This window comes from Cucumis sativus, chromosome 7, assembly GCF_000004075.3.
Source record: "Cucumis sativus cultivar 9930 chromosome 7, Cucumber_9930_V3, whole genome shotgun sequence".
NCBI classification, from domain to species: Eukaryota; Viridiplantae; Streptophyta; class Magnoliopsida; order Cucurbitales; family Cucurbitaceae; genus Cucumis; species Cucumis sativus.
In genome coordinates this window covers 19,106,036-19,130,330 of record NC_026661.2, presented here as the reverse complement: position 1 = coordinate 19,130,330, position 24,295 = coordinate 19,106,036, and the positions used below count along the sequence as shown (strand labels likewise).

Genomic DNA, 24,295 nt, shown 5'->3' with positions numbered 1-24,295 from the left:
GAAAAAAGAAACACAAAACTTTCAAAATTGCATTATGAAACACAATTTTGGGGAAAAAGAAAGTGAAAGTGACAACTCATTCAAAGTGATATAGTTCATCATTTCCATTTTTTCTTTTTTCTTCTTTTCTTTTTTATTAATCACCGCACCAAATGGGGGCGATCTTCATGGTATAATATTTGAAGGAAATTTCCTCATCTTCATTTTCCTTTGCCTCTCGTCTTAACTTTGTATTTGTTGTTGTTCAAAAATTATAGAGGTAGATTATCGAATCTTTAACTTAATTAAGTTTATTTGTGTTTGAATAATGTTTTTTTTTTCTTTTTCTTGTGATGGTGATTTTTAAAGTTTACTTAATTGTATGTATCCAAAAATAGTAAGAAATCTCAGCTGCATTCAAAAATTTAAATGAGTAGCTTTCATGAACATTTTTCTTTTTGGATAAAACTTTCAAAAGTGTGTTTTTCAATCTCTTGAGTTTCAATTTTAAAATTATCAAAAACTATGTTTGTTTTTCTACTGCTCTAAGCTGAATTCTAAAATAAGAAACAGTTTTTTAATAACTTAGCTTAATTCTTTAACACCCCTAAAACAAATATAGATAACAACAAAACAAATAAAATCTTTGATTAAAGGTTGTAGTATTTATAAACTTAATCAATTTTAAAAGTCCAAATAGGAATTAGAATCATCCACATTAATTTCATTTATATATTGATTTCCAAAGGATTATATAACTAAAACCAAATAGTTGAATTACCAAAAGAAATCCAAACCCTCTTTTGTTAAAATAGAATAATAGAGAAGCACACAATTGTATTTACACCCAACAACAAAAGGAGAACTTATACAAGGATGTAATAAATAATTAGCATTGTTAATTAGTAATATAGATATACATATACATTACACACACACACATATCTAAGCATAAGTCAATATTCAAAATGTATTCAACATTCAAATGTTGAAATAATAAAATATAAAGAGAAGAAGAGGCCTAACATTCTTTGAATCATTAATATATCAAATATATATATATAATTGTGTGGAGATTTTAATTAATTACTTGTAAGGAGTCCCAACTAGGGAAAATTAAACAAAAGAGAGAGGTCTATATTCAGTGGAACTTGTAAGTGACTAAGGCCCACATTCTAAAATGACCTCTATATATATCATTGTTAATTTCAACCCCTATATTTATGTTTTCTTTACTAAATCATTTAAATCAAGTATATTTCTAAGTTTTTTTAAATAATAAAAATACTTTCAAAGACTGTGTTCATCATGTTCCAACATTAGACCATATTTAGAATTTTTCTTCCATATCGAGCAAACCCTAAATCTCTTGTTCTTCTCATTTCATGGCTTTTATATATTGTACTTATACACATATATTATTCTTTTAAGATGTCAATGATATGATATGTAATCTTATCTACTTGAATTTTTTTTCTGTAGAAGTGTTAACATGTTACAATATATAATTTATTGACTTATGACATTAATTTTTTTTCTAAAAAAGAAACATAAATTTAAGGATCAAAATATGGGACCAAAATGATTTTTGTTTTCTTGTATAAAAAAAATGATAGATATGGTTTTGTATACACTAATTAATATATACTTTTTATCTAGCTACCTAACTTAGAATGTGTTATAGTTTAATATTTTGCTAATTATTTGAAAACGTTTTCTATATGTTAACACTAATGAACAATCTTATACATTAAGAAGAAGAAAAAAAAAAAGAATACTAATTAAAGGGCACATGTTTGCATTTGATCATGATTAACACTTAAATTAATTCTTTTTTACTTATTTATTTAAGGAAAATTTGACATTTTCAACTAAACTTTCGGAAAGAAAGCTGTTTTTTATGTTAAAACTTTTTGACTAATTTTTTTTATTATTAATGTTAATTAAAAAATAGATTTTATTAAAAGAAATTTTGCAAGTAAATAAACTTTTAAGAGAAGAAAAACAATGCTAGCTACTAAATAATAAATCAATTACTAATACTTTTTCTGTCGTATTAAATTAGGCAAATTAAGGTAAGTATTATGAAACTATTAACTCAACTAAAAAGAAACCTAATTAGTACTCATTTTCTAAAAATAAAAGAATAATAACATTTTTGTTAGTAGTAAAATCGTAGAACTCAACGATGATAGATACAGATAAACATTAATATATACTTTTATAAGCGTATCTTATCAGTGTGTTGATAAATATTGATAAAAAAAACTATCAGTGTCTAAAAAATATAAAATTTACTATATTTTATACATATTTTTAACAGTTTTGTCATTTACAATAATTTTTTTACTATATAATATACACATAAAAATATCGTGAGGGTTCCTCTAATTAACTTTAGAAAAGTAGTATACGACAAATACAGTTAGCTAAGTTCATCAACGAAGCGACATTAGTGTTTTTACAATCATCATTAAAGCTATTTATAAAAGGAATACAATTCTGACCCTACACCATCAAGTATGTATGTGAAAATGACTCAACAAATTACTCCTTGGTAAAATTTTATTATATTTAGTTACAAAAAAGTTCAATTTTTCCCATCATTCAATATTCTATATGGTTAAAACTAGCAAAGATAATTTCATGTTACAATGGTATAGCAGACAACTCCACTAGTACTCTTATTTTCTTATATTTTATTAGATAATGTAAATCATATTATACAAAACTATATAATATATAACATAGCATTCTTTTTTCTTCTCTTTTGAAAGTCAAACTAGAAGCTTCTTTCTTCCACTACAAAATTATTCAATAATATTATGGCTAAACCCTACATTGATGAGTAGCCTACAAAAAAGTTAACCCTTTGTTTTTATTGGCTAACTGATTAAAACCAACCAATGGATTCAATTAGATTGAGTTAAGTGAAGTTTTAGATTTCATTCAAATATATATTGAGTTTTGCATTTATTTATTATAATTTGATCATTCAAAAGATATATAGATATATTTTGATCAACCTAACCCTAATCAATAAGGTCATTATAGAGGTTTACAAGTTTTGGTCAGCAAAGGAAAAATAATAATACAAGTTTGATTTGGTTAGGTTAAGGATATTATTTGTTAGGCTAGTTGCCTCAAATTTTTAGGTCAACCCAAAATTCAAAAGAAAAAATGTCTATCTTGAATTAATATATTGCAATATATATATAAATGTGTGTGTATGGATGAGTATAAACTCAAATGTTAGTTTTAGTTTAGTAATTTGATTCAAAATTGGCCTTTGGATTTGCTTGTAGGTCATAAGCCATTATATATTTGACTTCATGATCATATAAATGGCACTATATTGGATGAGGTTGAACTCAAAGATGATACATGGAGGTTATCAAATATTAGAGAACAAAGTGAAAATATCATTTTTTTTTTTTTTTCCTTTTACTATGTGTCTATATCTATGGGTCTTTAAACAAATATCAAATTTATATCTAATTTGACAATATTTGAATTATTTAAAATTGTTGCTTGAGTTTTAGGGCACATTAAGACCATAAGTTGATTATTATGTAGTTAGAATTATAATATATAGTTTATGTTTGTTAGTATATTAATTTAGTTTGAGTTATAGTAGTATGTATTTAAGATGTCAACTATTTTAATTAAAAAAATAAATAGTAAATACTATCGTAAAAAAATAAAAAAAATGATGAGCGTAAAATAGTAAAAAATGTAACAAGTAGTAAATGAGATTTTTTAAATAATGTTAAATATATCCCGAGATAGTTGTTATAGTTTTTAGATAATCATTGTCTCAAACGGCCTTTTAATGTTTATATGTTAGCTAAGAATTTAAATAACTAAGAAGTCGTTTGAAGCACCAATTAGAAGTTTTCCTATATTAATGGATATCATATATTGGCTAATCTAAACACTGACTATATATTATAATCCACCGACTATATTAACTTAACTCGAGGTTTCACCTAAAACATAATTCTCACCCTAACTCATTGAAGTTATTTGCACTATTTACTATCGAAGTATCTTTGATATTGGGATCTAAGTAGGAATGTTTTCTATTCACGACTAACTTAATCGAATTATTTTTTCTAGAAAAATATGAAAATCAACTTTATTTATATTCAATATCTTTTCCTCTCAAATGGATTTCATATTTTTCTTATGATCACTGATTAATAAACTTAGATAGATGTTATAATCCATAAAAATTTAATGATATTTTTTTAATAAACTCTAATTTGAATCCAATTCTTTTTCTTAAAAAAAATTGAGTCCAATTAGTTTTCTTTTCTTTCGAAAACTTAGATATTATGGATTTACGTTTTAGATTATTTTTTTTTCTTTTTAAATCTTTCTTTGGATTCAATGAAATAAAAAAAATGAATGCATACTTTATTGGAATATTTTCAAATATAAGATAAGAGTATAATAGAACTAAAATATTTATAAATTATAATAAAATTAAATTTTATTTTAAGTAGTTTTATGATGTATAATAATTATTAATTTTCATTCTAGTATGAAATATTTGGATACAGCCTCCCTTTGTGATATTTACTATTGTAAAATTGAAAGTTGAAATTTATGTACTCCCTTGTCATATGTGGAAAAAATTTAACATGAACATATACGTTTCCTTTGTAGTACAATTTTTGTAAAAGAATGAAAAGAAAAGAAATAATGTTTATTTCCTAAAAAGAATTAAAAAAAAAAAAGTTAGAATCTATTCAATGTTCAGTTTTAATGATAGATTTGTCAAAAGATTGTGACCTCTAGGTGAGATTTTAAATGCATGAAATGAGATGTCAATTACCATGAGCTGAACTCACATTAACATCTTCTTTAGAGAAACAAACTCATCAACCAAACAAAAGGAATGAATCCTATATTTAAAATGTTGCAATTATCTCTTATTATTCCAATAATTGCTTTTAAGTATCCCTTTGAAATAGTAAGAAAAGAAGTCGGCCCAGTCCATTGATGTAGCCCAAAAACTCGGCTTACTTCTCCTAAAGAAAAAGCCCTAAAGCCCATCATTTTCATCTTCTTCTTTCTCTCTTCACACGTGCTTCACCTCCCTCTCTCACTTTTCACCCTTACAGCCGGCTCCGCCGTGTTTTTCCGTTCAGTATCGCCGCACCGAGTACCCAGTGTGAACTGGATATTTTTACTCTACTCTTACCCGTGTCTCTCAAATTTTATCTTTTTTTATCTATTTCCCTCTTCCTCTCTCTCTCGACCTCTCTTTCAGGCATTATCTCACGCTTCTTCTCCGTCTCATTCTTTCTCTCAAAACCCGTTTCATTCTTCCTCTAAATTTTTTGTCTTTAGAAGACCCCTTCCTCTGGTTTATTTAATTGTAAGATTCACCGCTGTTTTCATACTTGGGTTTGAACTCTCTGTTTTCTGCTGAATTGATCTGCTGCTTTGTTTCTACATTACTTTCTTCTCATTTGATTTAATTCTGTGACGTTTTCTCTTTTTTTTTTTTTTTTTTTTTTAATTATTATTATTAGTAGTTTCTTGTTTTCTTGTCTCTGTTTTTTAGATACATTGGCTCTGAGTTTTCGTAATTGTAATTATTTGAGTTTAGTTCTTGTGTGGCAGTTTTGTTTCTGTTTTATACATTACGTAGTATGGAATTTTCCTTATCATTTATACCTTCGCTTGAAATCTGATGTTTTGCATTGGTTTCCTTTATCCAGAGCCTGAAGAATTGTGTTTTGATTGGAACTATTAGCTTTATAGAACATCCAGATGTTCTATCTTAGCCGAATTGAGCACACACTACGTGTACCTCCAAGCTTGCTTAATTTACCTATCCTTGATGCTATTAAGGGTGAGCTGGAGAAACTATTCATAGATAAGGTTCGTGTATTTTTTGTTTGTAAGCTTGTTTATTAACCTTCTTCAATTTTACCATGTGCCTTGGGATCAACACTTTTACTGAGATGAGCTTTGTCATGTAGGTGGTTGCAAACTTGGGGCTATGTATTTCTGTTTATGATATAAGATCGGTTGATGGGGGCTTTATCTTTCCCAGTGATGGTGCTGCAACATACAAGGTATTCTTGCATTTATCTTTAAAGATTGAACCTTTACATTGAAGTTTCTTTGTTACTTATTGTCAGTGCAGTGCTTATGTATGTATGATATAATTTTGGTAGATCAGAAAGGGTCGTGGATTTAATAAAGAACTTAGAATGAATGTGTTCAATCCACGGTGGTCACCTACCTAGTATGTAATATATTACGAGTTTCATGACATCTAAATAGTTTTTCCTCGAAATTAGTCGAGAGACATGTAGGCTAATTTAGACACTCGTGAACATCCAAAATCTATTTGCATATTTGGTATGTAGCATGTAAGGTATACTTTAATTATCAAGTACAACAGGAAAATGCTTGTGTGCTTCAACATGTAAAGTCGAAATCACATAATCAGTAAACTTTGGTCTCTTCTTTATTCATCTATCTTATGAACTATTTGTCTTTTTACTATTCTTGTCATTTGAAATCATAGATTTTTGTCAAAACTACATCGGGATATTTATTCATTGGAAATATGATGACCTGAGTTTTATGTGCGAATATTTTGGCAGGTTGTGTTCACGTTGATTGTGTTTCGTCCATTCACAGGGGAGGTAATTATTGGAAAAGTTCAAGAATCAAATGAAAATGGTTTGCGAAGTATGTAATATCTTTTTTTTTTAACCTCCTTAAAGAATGGATATTTCTCTGTAATGATTTTTTTTTTCTTTTGATTTGAATGTCTTAGTCTAACATTTTAAATCTTGTCACATTTTTCTTCATATTAAGTTTACATTTAAAATTAGTCCCTTTGTTTTAAGTCTTTTGAGGCGGTTGGTTCATTAGTGATTAGCAAGAGCTCTGGTGTTGATTTCCAAAATGAGTTGTTTTGCTGATTGATTCAATGGTCTAGATCTATATTCTCAATTCTTGGCAATGTTAGAAATGCTGGTGGTTAACTGTACAGAAAGGGTCATGGTTAACTGTACAGAAAGGAACAAGTATTTTGTTATGTTTTCATGTTGATGATTGATAACGTGCTTGGAAATTTGGTTTGGGTTCCTGTCAGCTTGGAGATTTAGAATTGGGTAAATTCTTTTGAAGTCTTTAGGAGTTACCTTAAACTTCTTGTTCTTGCTTTATGAGCGCAACATATGATAAATTTGGAATGGACAATGATGATGATGGATGTACGCTAAATTTGCAGTATCACTTGGATTTTTCGAGGATATTTATGTTCCGGTTGAGCTTATGCCCTCTGGATCTGAATTCACACCAGATGAAAATAATGGGTAATTCCCCTGTGCAACTTACAGCCACTAACTAAAAATATAAATGGTGTTTCTATTGAACTATAATTTCTATTGTTGATATATCTAAAATATTATTTGTGACTATTCTTTTTGCAACAATTGCAGTGGAAGATGCAGATGGGTGTGGATCTACAATGAAGTACCGTTCGACATATATGAATCTGATGAGGTTTGTCAATTAGGATAAGCTTAAATCCAGTGTTAGTCCTAAACTTTTATACTTATTTCATTTAGGTTCTTAAACTGTTAAATGATTTGTTTTTAACTTTGCAAAAGACCTACTCAATTTCTTTTTGAACACTTAGTAGTGTGGGAATCTAAATACAATAAGCACAACATGAAGGAAAACGTATATGATGTATACTGTTGTGCAGAGATAATGTTGCAGAACAAACGCTCTATTTTAGGTGGGAGTATCCATTTTGGACACGCTTTAGACCGTGTCCTATTTTTATATATTTATTCGTAATTTCTGACATGTGGAATTATATGTTAACAAAACAGAAGGAAAGCCCATATTTTGAACCAAAGATTTAAATAAACAAAGTTTTTTTAAAAAAAATTGTCTCCTCAACGTATCTTGTATCCTAGATATTTCGAAATTAACATATTGGTGTGTTGTTTCATATCTGTGTCTAAGAAGATTGTGTCTATGCTTGTTAGGTTACATAGAGTACGCATTTTGGAGAATTTTGGTGATGGTGCATATTCTTAGTTTTGGTTTTTTGAAATGGCAGATAAAATTTAAAGTACACAGCATAGAGTACCCTGCAATTTTAGTGGAGCAGCCAAAAGAGAGTAATTCAAAATTTCCAATGGAGGAGAAACCAAAAGAGAGTATTAATGTAAAACCATTCGCTCCCATGGTTATTACTGTATGTCACTCACTCTCAACTTCAACCATTTCCTTTACTTTATCTTATTGATAAATGTGTTTGTAGTATTAGTCTAAGGAAGACTGATTTGTAGTAGAGTCAGTGTAAATTCAAAAGCAATATTATGTTCATTCCATTGCATGTCAACTATGTTGTTAATAAGGTATTTTCCCCCCTTTTTTGGGTTGGTGTAGGCATCACTTGACCAAGATGGATTGGGTCCTGTTTCGTGGTGGGATGGGTCAGGAGAGGCCGAGGCCGAAGACGAGGACGAGGTCGAAGAAGATTCCTAAGATCAGTATCTTGTTCTGTTTTTGTGCAAATTGGTATTCACTTATTTATAACTTTGTATTATATGTCATTTATCATTTGGCACAAGCAATAATAGAGCTTGTAACGAACGATTAAGCAAAAAGTTAAGAAAAAAGGTCCATTTTCACATTTGTACTTAGTAGTGAGGGTGAATCAGGGCCTAAGATAAGGCCATAAGGCGTAGACTATGGACAACAAACTCCAATTGCAATGTAGGTCAAACTTAGCCATAAAACTTTTCAATCCTACCACAAAACCAAGCTGACAAAAATGCTTAAACCCATCACAAAAATGACTAAGGCAAGCTAAGTCAAACAAATTTGAAGTATAATATTTAGCATCAGTTTCATCCGTTATTTCAATTCAATCAGATGAGTAGGACCTGAGCAGATTGCAAGTCTAGTGCTCTTTTAATGGAATCCTTTGATTGATAACTTACAATGGGATTGAAACTAAGTAACCAACTAGAAGATAAAACTTAGTTTTGGCATTGATTGGTAGCAAGTCGTTTTTGTGGAGTTATCTAAATTTTCTTCATTCATACAAATATATATTATTTCAATGTTTTTTTTGTTCGAATGGTCAAACTTTATATCTATCTACTCAATTCTCATCGAGTCGAAGCAAAATAAAATGATCTAAAAGAACCTCTTTTTCCATTCCATATAAAATTTTCACTGTACAAAGTAACTTACAATAATTCAAGTACATACAAAAATATGTGCTATGGTAAGTGGTGATTGAGTTGCAAGTAATTATGAATATTAGAAAGCTTTGAAGAGATCAAGACGTGAATCTGCTAATCTAAGAGAATAGGCAGCTTTTTTGTACTGAGCCCAAGTGAAAGGTTTGTATAGAGATTTGTCATTTGGAAGCATCATTTCTGATAGAGGTGCAATCCAAGTATTCAATGGTGGTGCCCCAAAGTACATGATTGACATTCTTGGATTCTTGGAGTTGTTTGCCATTGCTCTATGTCTCACACTTACAAATCTTCCATTTGTCATTGCCTGTGTTCAAAACAAAAGACAACAAACCTCAACAATCTTTGAACTTTTCTAACCCTAAATACATGTGGCTTCAAATGCTTGTCTTCCATTAACTAATTGTGTGTAAGTACGTGCAAAAACGACTATAGTGTTCTATATGAGGACAAAAATAAGTACTAAACGTTTTTATTTTGTTAAGCATTGTGTTTTTTATTACATGATACAAAAACTTTAAATCGTGTTGCTACTTAGCTGAATCATTTAACAAAACCGATTAGAATATGTAATTTAATAAATGAAACAATGTGATATATATTTAATTAATTACCTGAAAAACGTCGCCAATCAACACGTAGAATGCAGATGGGTCGGGACAAACAGGTACCCAAATTCCATCCCGCAAAGAGATTTGAAGGCCATCGACATCATTGGCTCTCAAGATGGTTAAGACCTGAGGATCAGAATGCTCTCCAAATCCAATTCGGTTATTTGAAGGGTGCGATTTTGTTGAAAGTTCTCGGTTTTCAGTGTGTTGGACTCCAGGGTAGTAATTGATCCTCAAAACCGAGTCACTGTGGACATCTCTAATGAGATTACTAAACACAGATTTGTTTGGTAACCATAAACCTTCACCGATTAGGTCAAGAATCTCGCATCCTAAGTCTCTCACACCTTTAACATACTCATTCACAACATGGCTGCAACAAATTAAAATATCAATCAGCAAGAAATCAAATAGTTCAATCTGTCATAGAATAAATGCTCATTTTCAAATATTGTGAATAACCCTTTTTTTTTTCTTTTTTTTTACCTTGCATGTTAATTATAAAATGTCAAATATGAATCAAATTAATCAATTGTGGGTAAATAGCATAAACTTTCAACTAATAATTTCAAGTAAGAATAATTTTATTTTTTCTTTAACAAACTACTCAATTATAATTCCATAAAATTAATTTTAAAAACAAAGGAAAGAAACTATTTTGAAAATCCCTTGCAAACATAAATTATTCTAAAATTCATAATTCTTTTTGTGATTTCTAAAATTTAAACGTCATGCTTTACCCAAATAATAATGGTTAGATTTTTTTTAGCTACAACTTGAGTTTAGGATATAAACAAAATTCACTTTTGAAGCACAATTATTAAATACAAAATAATTATCATATCTACTAAATAGTTGTCCCTTCCCCCATTTTCTTCATATAATATAATTATACATATATATATGTATGTATATTCTAATAATATCATATGCTTTTCCATCGATAACGACTCAATGTATATAATATTTTTTTTTTCTCATAAAAACTATTGGTCTTTTTCCATTAAAAAAAAGATGTCATTTAGATATTGAATATATATATATACACACACATACATATGAATTTTTGCAGCTTTTAAGGCCAACTGGTTTGACCCCTAAAATGAAAATGCATTCTCTAATAGAAATTTACGCATCTTTATTGAAAAAAACTATAGAAAAATTAATTTTAATCTCAAAATATGATCATACAAATATTTACGAAGGATAATAATTTGCTTTATTTATAAATATTTTGATTTGTTTTATTATACTTAAGAATAGTTATTTTTATGAAATAAACAAAATATTCTAAAATATATTTACAAATGTAAAAAAAAAAAAAACTATTTGCAATTATCAAAATATTTTTTGAAAAAAAGTAGATATAAGTTGAAAAGTAGAACGACATATTAGAAACATTTTATAATACAAAAGATTTATAACCTGAAAGTAAGAGGGTCGTTAGAGATGGAGGTGGAGCTTTGGAGAATGGAAGTAGCTGGGTCGTGGGAGGGAAGAAGAAGGTATTCGAGGTCGCCCATGTCGCCGTTGGAGCCGATGGACTTGCAGCCATAACCGAAGGGGTTGGCAGGACCGGCGCGGTGCTTTTCAGAGGAGGGTTTTTGAAAGAAATCAAAGCCTTGGGATTCAAGTTGAGCAATGGCATGATGGGAAACTCCATGGTTGATTAGCTTGAAGAAGCCAAAATCTTGGCAAGCTTCAATAATGGATTTGGAAGTTATTGCTTTGCTTTGGGAGAGATCTATGGTGGGAATTCCAACAGCTCTGGTTTTCTTGGTTCTAATTGATGTGGGACAAGGCATGGTTTAACCCTTTTTTTTCTTTGGAAAAACTAAGGTTTTTTTTCTTCTTTTTTGGAAGAGTTAAGGTTTTTTTTTTTAAATTATTATTATGAGGGAGAGATTTTGATGAAAGGTTTTGGTTTGAAGGAGGAGAAACCCTTTGTATTTATACATGACTTTTGAGACGAGAGAGAGAGGGGAGAAAAGAGAGTTGTGTGATTGTTTATTATTGTTATTTTATATGTTGATTATAGTAATGGTGATTGTGAGTTTTAATTAATTTAAAGGACAACTTGGGACAAGAATAGTTTTTTTCTTTTTCTACAAAAGTAAAAGGGTATTAGGAGGATGTTCACTTGTGAGTAATTTGTTTGCTTGCTTTACTTTAATAAATTAAACTGTGAGTTTGGGAGTTAATCAATTCAGAATAACTAATATTCATTAAATGAGTTAATTAACTCATTATCGCCAGTTAAAATTTCAAACCTACCTTTATATGAATGAAATAAACATATCAGTATATTAACCAATAGATAAATATAGTTTGTCAATTTATCAACAATACATTCTATTACCGAGGAGTCATTTATATATTTTCATATGTTTAAATTCTTTTTAAAATGTTGTTCTACACTTAATTATTAAAATTATTGTTTTAAAATATACTAAAATGAAAAATATATAAAACAAAATTGCACTGTCTATCAATATCAGTGTTTATTATTGATAAATTTTATTACTACGAGAAGTCTCACTCGTAGATTTTCTATGAAATGTTGCTTTACGCACTTAACTATTAGGCTTTCTTTTAAAATAACAAAATTATAAAAAAAGTTTACAAATATAACAAAATTCACTATTTATAAGTATCACTATCTATTTAAATTAAAGATAGTGATATCCATAGAGAACGATGTTTTGTTATATATATTTTGTAAATATTTCTAGTTCTCATCTAAAACACAATTGTTTTTAATTAATTAATTTTAAAAGTGTTACCATACAAAATGATACCTTTAAAATCTTGTTTTTGTTTTTTTTGGATTTGACTAAAGATTATTCAATTATTTTACCAAATCCTTCTAGCTAACAAATTAGAGAAAATTAGAAAAGATTATTAGTTAGGAAAGAGATATTTTTAAATAGTTTCAAATTTTTTTTGATAAAAAAAGTTTTCAAACTAAATGATTTTGTAGCATTATAATTTGGTATTTGAAAGCATAGTCTAACTAATTGAATAAGATAAATATATATATATATATATATATATATATATATATATATATATATATATATATATATATATATATATATATATATATATATATATATATATGTATAACTTTGTTTGATCGATGTTCTCTATTATTGACCAAATTTACAAGAGTTTTCCTCATATGTTAATATTAGATTATCATTTTTATCATGGTTAGGATACCACGGAAATGAGAATAGATAGCAGTTTGGTTTGGAAAAAAAAAAAAAAACATTTATGATCCTAAGTATGAGTTTACCTTTTCATTTAGTTTTGAAAATCTAACATGGATAGTTATTAAGTTTTGTATTGATTAGTGCTTAAATTAAGAAGCTCTTACTTTTTTATTTTTAGATTATTGTTATGATACATTGAAGCAATCCAAATTTGAAATCACTCCTATTCAATTATATTCAAACTTGCTAGTTATAAAATTCACAGTTTTGTTTTGATATCTGTGAGTTCAGGCTTACGTGTATCTTAACTAATCTCACATAATAATCCGTCTGACCTTACAATATGTTAATGTCAAAAAAACTCGTAGGAAATTAATTTTTAGGTAGGTGGTCACCATAAATTAAACTCGTGACTTTCTAGTTAGTTATTGAAACTATGTCTCCCTTTTTATTACTAAAAATTGTAATAGATGAATTAAAAGTTATGAACTAGACTATTTTTTTTGTAAAAATATTATATGCGGAAAAATGAGGTTGTTTAAAAAAAAAATGTCATTAAACACATTATATGTCCAAAATGATGCATTTTATTGTTGATAGAGTTGAATCTTACCAATGGACCAAATTGTGTTTCATGGGTCAAATATGTTAGTGTGTCAACAATCGCATTACGCGTGATAACAATAGTTTAAATGGTACACATCAACTTGTTTCACAAACAAATAAACCGATCATCTTTTACCAATTAAACAAACGACTTTGATCACTATATATCAAGGATCATCGTCTGTTTTATGTCCCTTAAATAATTAATTATTTAAGCTATATATTTTTATTTTTCATCTTCTGAATCCAAATACTCCACACACACATATATATATATATGCAATAATGCATGATATTAAAAAATTAAAAACCCATACCATATGAGTTCTAAAATTTTTTAGATAAGAATATGTTGTGTTAAAATGAAATAATAATTAAATATATAAAAGAAAAAGTGGAAAATTTGTGTTAAAATGAAAAAAGAAAAAAGAATGATTTGGTGAGATAATTAGGGAAGTAATTAGTGAAAGAGAGGGAAAGAGACAAGTTGGGTCGCGGCTGTTTGTCTCCCCGTGCTTGGATTCTTCTCACCAAAACCAAAACAAACCGTGTGTGTGTGTGAGAGAGAGCGAGAGAGAGAGAGAGACTCTCTCTCTTTTTAATTTGAAAGTAAAGTCTTCTTCTCATCTCCACGTTGCCACTAATCTTTGACTTTTTCTCTCCCTTTGACTCCCTTTTGCACGTGCATCACCACCCCCCCTTCCCCCCCTACCTTCTTAGCTCTTTCCCCCTCCCTCTCTCTCTTATCCATAACACCTAAACAAAATTCTTTTTTTAAAAAAAAAAAAATACAAAGTTATATATATATATGTGTGTGTGTGTGTGTATGTATATGTATGAGGTGTTTTTATTTGTAGGAGGAGAAAGAAAAGGGTGTGAAGTTGAATTATAATGTGTGATATTATAATGGGTTTGGTCACCCACTTTAGGGACAATGAACAGTAAGAAGTCAAAGTGAATATGGAGTTCCAACGTGGGATACACAGCTTTTTTTCTCCTTCAAATATTATAATTCATAAACTTATGTACATATAATTTCTTTTTAACAAAATAACAAATTAATTACATTTTTCTAATTTTAATTCTTTGACTTTTCGTTTACCTTTTTCATTTCCCAATTCCCATCCCCCACCCCTCGGCTTTCATAAATATTTTATCAAGGTAGTTGTTTTCTTGTTCAAATGCTGTCTCCAATCCCTTTTAATTCATTTTAAACTCAAATTTTAAAAAGTAAAACGATTATCATTTTTATGTTTCAATTATGTCTATAAATTTCTATGTGTTTTACTTTTTATTTTGAATATTAAATTCTGTTCAAGATGTACTTTCCTGTTTTAAAGTATTACCAAATACATATATTGTTAAAATAAATTACATATTAGAAAGACATAATAATAATCCTTAATTTAGCAAATACCTACTTTTTACACTTTAGACTAAATTTAGTGATTTTTTTTTAATTAGAGGAGTTTCAAACATATTATTTTTTCAAAATTTGACTTAAGTTTGAAAAATGAACTTCTGTGGACTGATTTTTTTTTAAAAAAAATTAAAATCAAATGGTATCAAACAAAGGCTCTTAATTATTTTACAAGACGTTAGTTCATGTTCATTAACCTTTTCATGTTTAACTTTTAAGCAAACTATATATATATATAAATAAATAAGTAAAAGGGTCTGATTATAGATTGTATGAAGTAAAATGATTTGAAATGATGTAAAAAAAGAAAGATAACTAGCCAGTTACTGATCAAGGGAGGGGGTTGCATGTTAGGAGTATTAATAAAATAATTAAACAGAATTACATCATTAATTGTAAAAAGTGCCACATAATTAAATATATAGTCACATAACAATTATTGGAATTAACATTAATTAATTAATTAATTATATATATAGAAAGGCCGGCCAGCAGCATTAGAAAACATTAAAGAAAAGACAAAGCATATGAATATTTGGAGATAAATTACAAAGGAAATAAGACACCCATTTTCCTTTCAATTTTAAAAAAAAAATATTCACCAAAAAGTTATGTTGTGGGTCCCCTATCTCTTTGCTTTCGCCGCGTGGCACCATTTTGGATGCTCCAACACCCTCCCCAATATTATTATTTATTCCAATTCACATGTTACCCTAATGTATTAAGCTTCGCCATTTCTCCAAAAAAAAATAACACGTTTTCCCTTAAACTTTCTTAATAATAATAAGCTTCAAATATGTATTCTATTCCCCACTTGTTTACTTATAATATATCTATATTATCAATTCTCTAATTATACTCATTCTTCTATCTTTGTTATGTACTCTTTAATTTTAGTTAGATTTTGATATTAAAAACTATATAAATTCAAATTCAACAAATTTGTTTTGATCTAGCAATAATTCTGATTAACATATATACACATTCTATGTGTCTATTTCTTTACAATATTATTTTTAAAAATGGCTGTAAGAAAATATGTAATTAGTTTATTATTAACTCACAACTTATTCAACCATCATTTTATGTTTTCTTTTAAGAAAGTGCTATGATTTAATGTTTTTGTTTGGTTTGGAAAAAAGTTAGGTTTTTATCTTTTATTTTTTAAAAAATAGAATTTTAGTGCACTCAAATTTTTTTAGTTTAATGCGATTTATTTTTAGTTATTTGTTGAAGAAATTTTAGTTCTAAAATATTGTTATTTAATATTTTAATAAAATAGATTCTCATTATTGGTAGGAGCAGGTTTGGAATTTTGATTTTATGATTATATAAATGAGAAATTGCTATAAAGGATATTCTCAACTATCCCACCATTAATATAACAAACATAAATTTCATATATTTTAGATAATAAAGGAAAAACATATTATCTTTTCAACAAATAAATAAATTGCAACCCCAATAAAATTAGAAAATTATTTAAGTAGTAGTTAGGAACTAATTCAATTTTAATTATCATTAGAAATTTCAAGAAAAAATTAAAAGTAAAAACTTTAATGTAATATTATAAAACATATTTTTCTCAATTTCCTTGAAGAATTGGGTATGCAATCACAATTTAGTTAACCAATATGAATGGGATGTACATTGTCCAAAATATATACGAGTGGTCACACATAGGTAAAATATGACATTTTTTTCCATACTTTTTATTGCATGGATAGAAAGACTTTTTTTGTCGACATAAATTAACCTGAACAAAGTGGTCTTTTATCTATGCATTTTATTTGTGTCGGTAATTCAGCCAAAGCAACACCAATTTGTAGATAGAAGTTATAGCTAACGAAACTTTTACATCGACGTAGAAGGTAAAAACTTTATAGTGTATTGTTTACTAGAGAAATTTTTCTCCTCTTTTCAGCAAAATAAACTTGGATTCCATGTTGGAAGACAAAAATGATATTTTTGGGTTTTGCCTTTCTCAATTTGATTGATTCACATTAATTTGTGATTAATCTATTGAAACTTTTTAATCGATAGTATTTATAATATATTAATAGCTCTCGATTTTTCTTGTTCTCATCATTTTCATTTCGTTTCATAGTACTCATAGCCCATATATAGAGTTGTTGTTCAAAGGGCAATCCATTATTATCATTATATACTTTGATATATTTGATATTTCATTTCTTTAATTTTTTTTATTACTCTTAGAATTTATTTATTTATAATTAATTAATATATATATATGATATGTTCTCTCTCTAAATGGCCAATCCATTTAGTTAATTGTAGCTTTAGGAATTGGAAAGGATCAAATATAGGAGGTGAAAGCCTAAGATTACGATCAAATCTGAGATCTCATGCATATACTTAATTAAGATTTAATTTTCCATCTTGAGAGTGATGTCCATGTCCACACACCCACAAAAATATTGTTGTTTGTTTCGCTAATTACAAATAACCAAAGCCAAGAAATAAAAGTACTAAACAAAAAGCTAGGAATAAAGAAGAAGAAATTATTAATTAAAACTGGAAGTAAGTATGAAATCCTATAATATCTTAATGATGCAAGTTTGAGAGTGATGGGTTGTGTCCCAACCCTTCTTGGAAGAAGAATAATTATTTTGGTAAGTTACTAAAATAATAACAAGTATTGAATGTTTATAACAAAGAGTAAGAGGTAAAACTAGGAAAATTGGAAGGGCAAAGATCATATGATCCCTACTCCAAAGGGTTTTTTTAGACTCAGAGAGTACTAGAATATTTCACAATTATCATGTCTTTTGATTCACTTTTTCACACATTATAGATGCATGTATCTATGTAAAATTATGTTTACCATCACTTTTCAAGAAATAAATTCGAATTATAGCTTTGTCTACGACATTTGAATATTTTATTTTGTGTATCCTATGGTGTAATACCTAGATTTAGAGGGGTTGCGTGAATGAACAAAGATTACATTAGATCCTAAACAACTTAAAAGAATTTAAAATTATTGCCGTGCACTTTTTAAAATTTTCAATGACATAGGAACATCAAAGTTAAGCATACTTAGCTTGGACTAATAATTTTTCTAGAAAATACATGAGTAAGGACAAAATATATCGAAATGACTCGTATTGATTTCGTTTTTATGACAAGTGGTTAGCATGAACAAGTTGCAAGAGAATGTCGAGCCATTATGTGTCAAATCCTAATCTAAATTTAGGGTTTAGGGTTAAAATAGAAAGGTTAGAATTCTCTATATCTTAAATTTAGGTCAAGTAGTCCTTTTTGTTACTCATACTTGTTTTATAGGTTGTACCACCAATGGTAGACCATAATAGACATTAATAATGAGTGGAAAGTAGATAACTAAAAGAAATGGATCCACAAAGAGGGAAATTAATGTGTTTTGAGAAAAATGATAAAAGAGAAAGGGAGAGGAACATTGAAAAGACATCCATAGAAACTTCTACATTTCAACAAGTAGAATTTCCAATTAACAAATAGCACTGCAATATCCAATGGATATCTCTTCTGATTCTGCCATTATTTGTGACAAAATATCCAAAGCAAAAACCTCAAATAATAAAGGTTCCTCCTATACCTTTTGATTCTTGTGTTATAGGCTTATATCTCTAGACAATTAACAAATCCCATGAACTATATTGAAATCATTTATAGGTTTAAACCCTTATGAGATTAGGCCCTCTTTCAATAATAATCTATACATTATATTATATTAGTTAATAGTTATATGTTTGATTCACTCGTTCTTTCTTATCCAACGACGAAAATAGAATACATTCAAAAAATTAGTGTATGTTAAAGTTTTCATATTTTTATAGAGTGGATCCACTCAGTTGAGATATCTCGACGAACACACATTGACCTTTGAATCATGCATATTTTGTTATGTATATATCAAGTACTTGTTTTCAAAATATTTTTTCTACTTCATACGGAATAGCATCTTGAACAAAATTTAGTTTAAATCCTAATTGTTGATGGTTAGCTATTGTTATAAAAAAATGGAAAAAAATGTATTATTGTTGTCCATATAAATTATGGATTTAATTTAATTTTCATTTAACCCTAAATCCAAAATATTACTCTTACATTGCATGTCAATTCTTAAGTTTCAAAGGTTAGATTCGAACTTTATTTCAAGTATTTACTTTTAAGTTATTAGTGTTAATGATTAGTAATTAACGATTTAAAAATAACTATATGAGATGATGGAAGAATAGGGGAACTTGAATTAAGTATAATCCTAAGCAAAATCATAACTTAAAATAGTAAAAGTAGAAGAAAGAATTCGTGATATAATAAATAGTTGAGAAGTTGGAATATTTGGTTGATCACATTCACACAACATTAATTAATAATTTGCGTCTAGAAAAAGGTTAAAACATAATTAATAGAGAGGTGTGAGTGTGATTAAAAGTTTGGGCACTATGATCAAAGTTGGATTTAGCTTTTAAACATCCACCCGACATTGTCAGTTTGGTGGCCAAATCTTGTTTTCCATCATAATCATCTTATTAAACTCAATTCATTTTCTTTTAATTTTCTTCCCATTTTAGAAATTAAAAATGAAAATTCATATTTTAAATGCATTTTTACCTTAGGTGTCAAAATTATCCGTGATATATATATTATTATTATTTGAAAACTACCCGTGATCATCTCCCTAAACTTTTCTTTTCTTAATACAAATAAATATAGAAGGATAGTTGTAAAAATTTGACCACTAGTTTTAAATAATATAGTAAAATCTATCATCATTGACATTCATAAATCACGAGAGTATCAAGGATAGATTTTGTTATATTGACAATTTTTTTAAAATATTGTTAATATAATTACCCATATAATGAAGGGATTGAACCTGTTCGATATTTGTATTATTTATTGTGCACATCCAATAAAAATGTTATGTGTCAAAAATTATTATCTAATGACCAATTAAACACTACTTATAGGTGAGTTTAAAGATGATTGACATAGGTTGTTTTATTTCATTGAAATGTGAAGCTCAAAACTCTATTCTCACATCTTGCATTTAGTATAAGATATATATCAAAATGAAACACACGTTGTATTAACTCTATTTTATACTAAATTGTAATTGGTAGTTAAAGTTCAAACCACCTCTAAGTTCGACATTTATGTTTATTGATGTGTTAGAGCAAATAATGTTATCGAGTATATTTAGATATTATAATAGTGTGAATACTATTACCGATGGACTTCTTCATGGATGAAATTTTGTTATATTTGAACTGTAGTTTGAAACTGTTAACTTGACGATTAAAAAGCTAGTTTTTGTAAAGCTTTGGCCGACATTGATAGACAAAATTTGTGAATAATATATTTTAGGGCAAAATTAATTAGGGCTTCACCGACGACAATAATAGAAGAATAAGATGTCAAGTCCACAAAATCCACTTGTAGTTGAGGGATGCAACAACTTAATTTGATAAGTGGGGGCCTAAATATCAATTCTCATACACACAAATATGCCCTTTGAAATGACCCTTTTCTTTTCTTTTCTTTTTCTAATAACTCTTGTACTGCTCTTCAATTGCCAAGTATAAAACACACAGCTTCTTCACATTTTTCTGTGGTCTCTTTCTTGTTCGACAATCACTTCAATAAGAACAGCTTTTTTGTATATATCCTGATCAACCTCTTCAATCACCTCATGTGTTGAATAATGTTTGTGTTATGGATATTCTGTTAGGTTAACTGACATATTATACATGATCATATACTATTTAGTTGTGTAATATTTGATTACTTGTGTGTTTATATATATATTTTACCCACCAATCTCTTTCCAATCCCTCATGTTGAATTTGAACTAGGGAAAAATATAGTTAATACATGGTTGAGAAATACATGTATAGTGTGAGACTTGTGACTTAGGGAATAATAGTTAATAACAATGAAAAATCATATTAGAAGTGGTGAAGAGCGTACTCACATCACAATCGATTAAGATTCATGAGTTATTCCTCTTAATATTTCATGTATAATACTAGTACACGTGAAATCCAAATTAATAAATATTCAATTAAAAAATGTATATGATGATCCAAGAATGGTGTTGATCTTGAATGGACGACGTGCATGTTGACGATCGTTCATTGAAAAAGCAAAGAGATCCTGTAATCTTATAAGAACATTGTAATTATATGGATGATTTTAGACAGGAAAAAAAGTTAGTACGAATACAACTAGAAAAAGTTTAAGAAATAATTTAAGATAAAGCAGACTTAGGATATCAAATAATAAGTCCCAGTAACCTAACAAAATAACACCTACCAATTACTTGTGTGCTGCATGAGGAAAAATTCATCCATCTTAATTCTATGAAGAGAAGATAAACTTTAGGTCATTCTCTACAACTTTGAATCTCTGACTTTGACCGTATAACAATACTTCTTTGTTTTACAAGTTTTTTATTTTCTAAATTACAAATTTGCTTATTGTTGTTATCGCGTTGAAGGTTAGATACGTTTTTTCTTCTTTGGATTTTTGCATCAACAATGGTGATATATACTATAACACGTAATAATGGTAATGAACTCTTTATATTTTTATACAATTGTGTGAAAATCAACTTTAATTTAAGTCAAATCTCTACATTGTTTAAGTTTTATTTTTAAAAAGAAAAGTGCTATATCCAACTATACCTTAGAGTACCAAATATAGAGAATCTTTTTACATGTGTGTCTAGCTAGAATGATAGGAAGGGGTCGTCGTTTATTAATTTACTCATTTTCAACATCGTTTTTATATATCCCTACTTAAGTTTATCCTAATAGGACGTTAGGAAGGCATCTTTTCTTACTCATCATAATAGCCATAAAAGTAACTTGTTTACACTATATGAATGACTTTTATACTTATATATATGAACAATAATAATAGGTGACATATTGTTTCTTACTTATATTTGATAGATATATATTAATCTCTAATTTTGTCCAATGCTGTAAAACTGTATTCACATCATTGATATAGGATTGAGATGACCATTCCTGTCTTCTTGGCAGTTGAGATATTTCCAACTTTTTTTTCTAATAAAAAGAAAGATTGTCCAAATAATACAATGCTTTTGGGGACATAATTGAGAAAAAGTTGGCCACAGTTCAAATTTCTAATAATTGCATTAGCCAATAGAGACTTACTGGTTTGTGAGTTTCTAAAGTACTGTATGCATTTTTGGGATATAAAGTTTGTCTTTCACTTCAGAGGTTTGGAATCATCATTAACCCTTCAACATGTCCTTTCAAAGTTGTGGAATGTGATGAGATGTGGAAAAACACTATAGGATGCAAAAACTATTATTGTATATTAATTTCTAGAGCCACACAAAAGCCAACAAAAACAAAATTAAAAAGAGGATACTAGAAAACTAAACTTTTTAGACAAAAAGGCCACTGTTGACAAACAAAATGTCAAAAACAATTAACGGGTGTTTTGATCGACCAACTTCATGATAACTCAATGTTAAATAATTCAAATTTATCAATATTTACTCATTTGTCGAAAATTGTTATTATATTTTACATTTTTGTCACTTTTGCACATTTGTCGATGAACTTTAAAACTAAACAACATCGATATACACTCTAAACGTTCTAACTTCAAACTTCGTAATTCAACTCGAATCTCAGATACCTCTATAAAATTGTTTCTCTTTAGCATTTTGTTTATTATTATAATTACTAAAAAAATTGTTGTCCCTTTTCCTTCCGTTTATGATTTTTTTATATTAGGTCTTTATGTTGCCACGTAAAAGGTGATTGATCATTATTTAGTTACATCGATTTACAATATAGGATAGAAGATGGATAGACATTAATTCTATCACTTTCATTATTCTTATCGTTTATTCAAATATCTCAACTTATTGATCAACGTTTTAAAAATCTTATAAATCTTTGTTACAAAAGGTTAAATAATTATAGTTATTTTTTACATTTAGCTAGAGTAATTTTGAAAACAAATGACTTCTCCAAAAACATATGAAAAACCCTAAACCCTAATTTAGCAATAAAAACTAAAGAAAGAGGAAAGAAAATCAATGAAATGACAGCATTAATTAAATATGAAGATTTGGGATCTCCAAAACATAAGATTCTCTTCGTACATCCAAAGATGGAAGAAATCCAACTTTGGGTAACCTATTCTTTCTCATTTTCACCAACTTTTTAAAGATTTACCCTCCCCAATTGCACATCTTATCCTACACCTCACCCGTACGGTTTATAAACAATATTCGAGTGTATTCTAAAGTATAGATAGTTATCTCTATGAATTCTATGCTTTTATCTATGTATAAAAATAAATGAAATACTTATAAAAGAAAACTTTAAAAACATTCATTTGATAAATTATGATTGAATAATTTAGTGTGATAATGTAGGAAGATGGAATGGATTTTGTCGGATGTGTATCTAACCTACTTTCCTAAAACAAATTAATCTCTTTTTTTTTTTTTTTTTGTTGCACATCACTTTTTTCTTTTCACATATAGAGGAAATGAGATGTGACCCATTTTGATATTAAGAAAAGGAAATTATATTATTGTGTTTTTGATCCTTTCAAAAGGACATATGATAATACACCACCAAATCTCAACCATGCAAAGCCCTGCTAAAAAAAAGGTGAGGGTTGGAGGGTAGGGGCTAGGGGTCTTTTTTGTTGTGTGTGCACAATTAGAGAGGGTGACAAATTATAGTGCTTTTTTTAAAAAAGAGTGAAGAGGAGAAAGGTCAATTCTTTATTATTGAGAACATTTTCTCTTTTTATATTATTCCACATAAAAAGGTAATTGAATTTATCTTTTTTGAAATTGGTCAATTCTTGGGTTTTTCTCTTTCAAACAGTGAATATTCAATAAAACCATGTCTACAGAGTAACGTTTTCTTACACAACTACGAGTCATACTTGATCTCTTAAGATAACATGAAAAATATTTTATTTTTTTCCTCATTTGCTAATTTCGTGTCTTTTGAAAATATTTTCGCGTTGGTCGTTTGTTTTTACTTTCTTACCCAATATTGAGAGTTTTGAGTTGTATAAATAGTTACCTATAAGTCTTGGTGACTCTGTCAAATGTATGAAATATATTAGTGAAAGTATTTTATTTATTTTGAAAATCGTGCATACCCAATTAATAAAATGGATATAGAGCTA

The 24,295-nt window shown here is 28.2% G+C and overlaps 2 protein-coding genes across 2 annotated transcripts; one reads left to right on the top strand and one right to left on the bottom strand.

The window, feature by feature from the left end:
* The first annotated feature begins 5,052 nt into the window (after positions 1 to 5,052).
* LOC101217800 (DNA-directed RNA polymerase III subunit RPC8) lies at positions 5,053 to 8,675 on the top strand. The gene is made up of 8 exons (XM_004135930.3): positions 5,053 to 5,365; positions 5,712 to 5,874; positions 5,976 to 6,071; positions 6,609 to 6,696; positions 7,244 to 7,328; positions 7,455 to 7,518; positions 8,087 to 8,224; positions 8,419 to 8,675. Exons 2-8 carry the CDS (start codon positions 5,764 to 5,766, stop codon positions 8,515 to 8,517), a joined length of 681 nt encoding a protein of 226 aa, XP_004135978.1. The 5' UTR covers positions 5,053 to 5,365; positions 5,712 to 5,763; the 3' UTR covers positions 8,518 to 8,675.
* A 625-nt stretch (positions 8,676 to 9,300) lies between these two features.
* Positions 9,301 to 11,655, bottom strand: LOC101217885 (gibberellin 2-beta-dioxygenase 2). Its single transcript, NM_001305719.1, is given in 3 exon segments — positions 9,301 to 9,546; positions 9,854 to 10,223; positions 11,276 to 11,655. Coding segments are annotated over 3 exon segments (996 nt in total).
* Positions 11,656 to 24,295: the final 12,640 nt, after the last annotated feature.

Coding starts and splice junctions, on each gene's coding strand:
- LOC101217800 (XM_004135930.3), top strand. CDS start 5,764: ATGTTCTATCTTAGCCGAATTGAGCACACACTACGTGTACCTCCAAGC. Junction 6,697..7,243: donor AAATGAAAATGGTTTGCGAA/GTATGTAATATC, acceptor CTAAATTTGCAG/TATCACTTGGATTTTTCGAG. Junction 7,329..7,454: donor ACACCAGATGAAAATAATGG/GTAATTCCCCTG, acceptor CAACAATTGCAG/TGGAAGATGCAGATGGGTGT.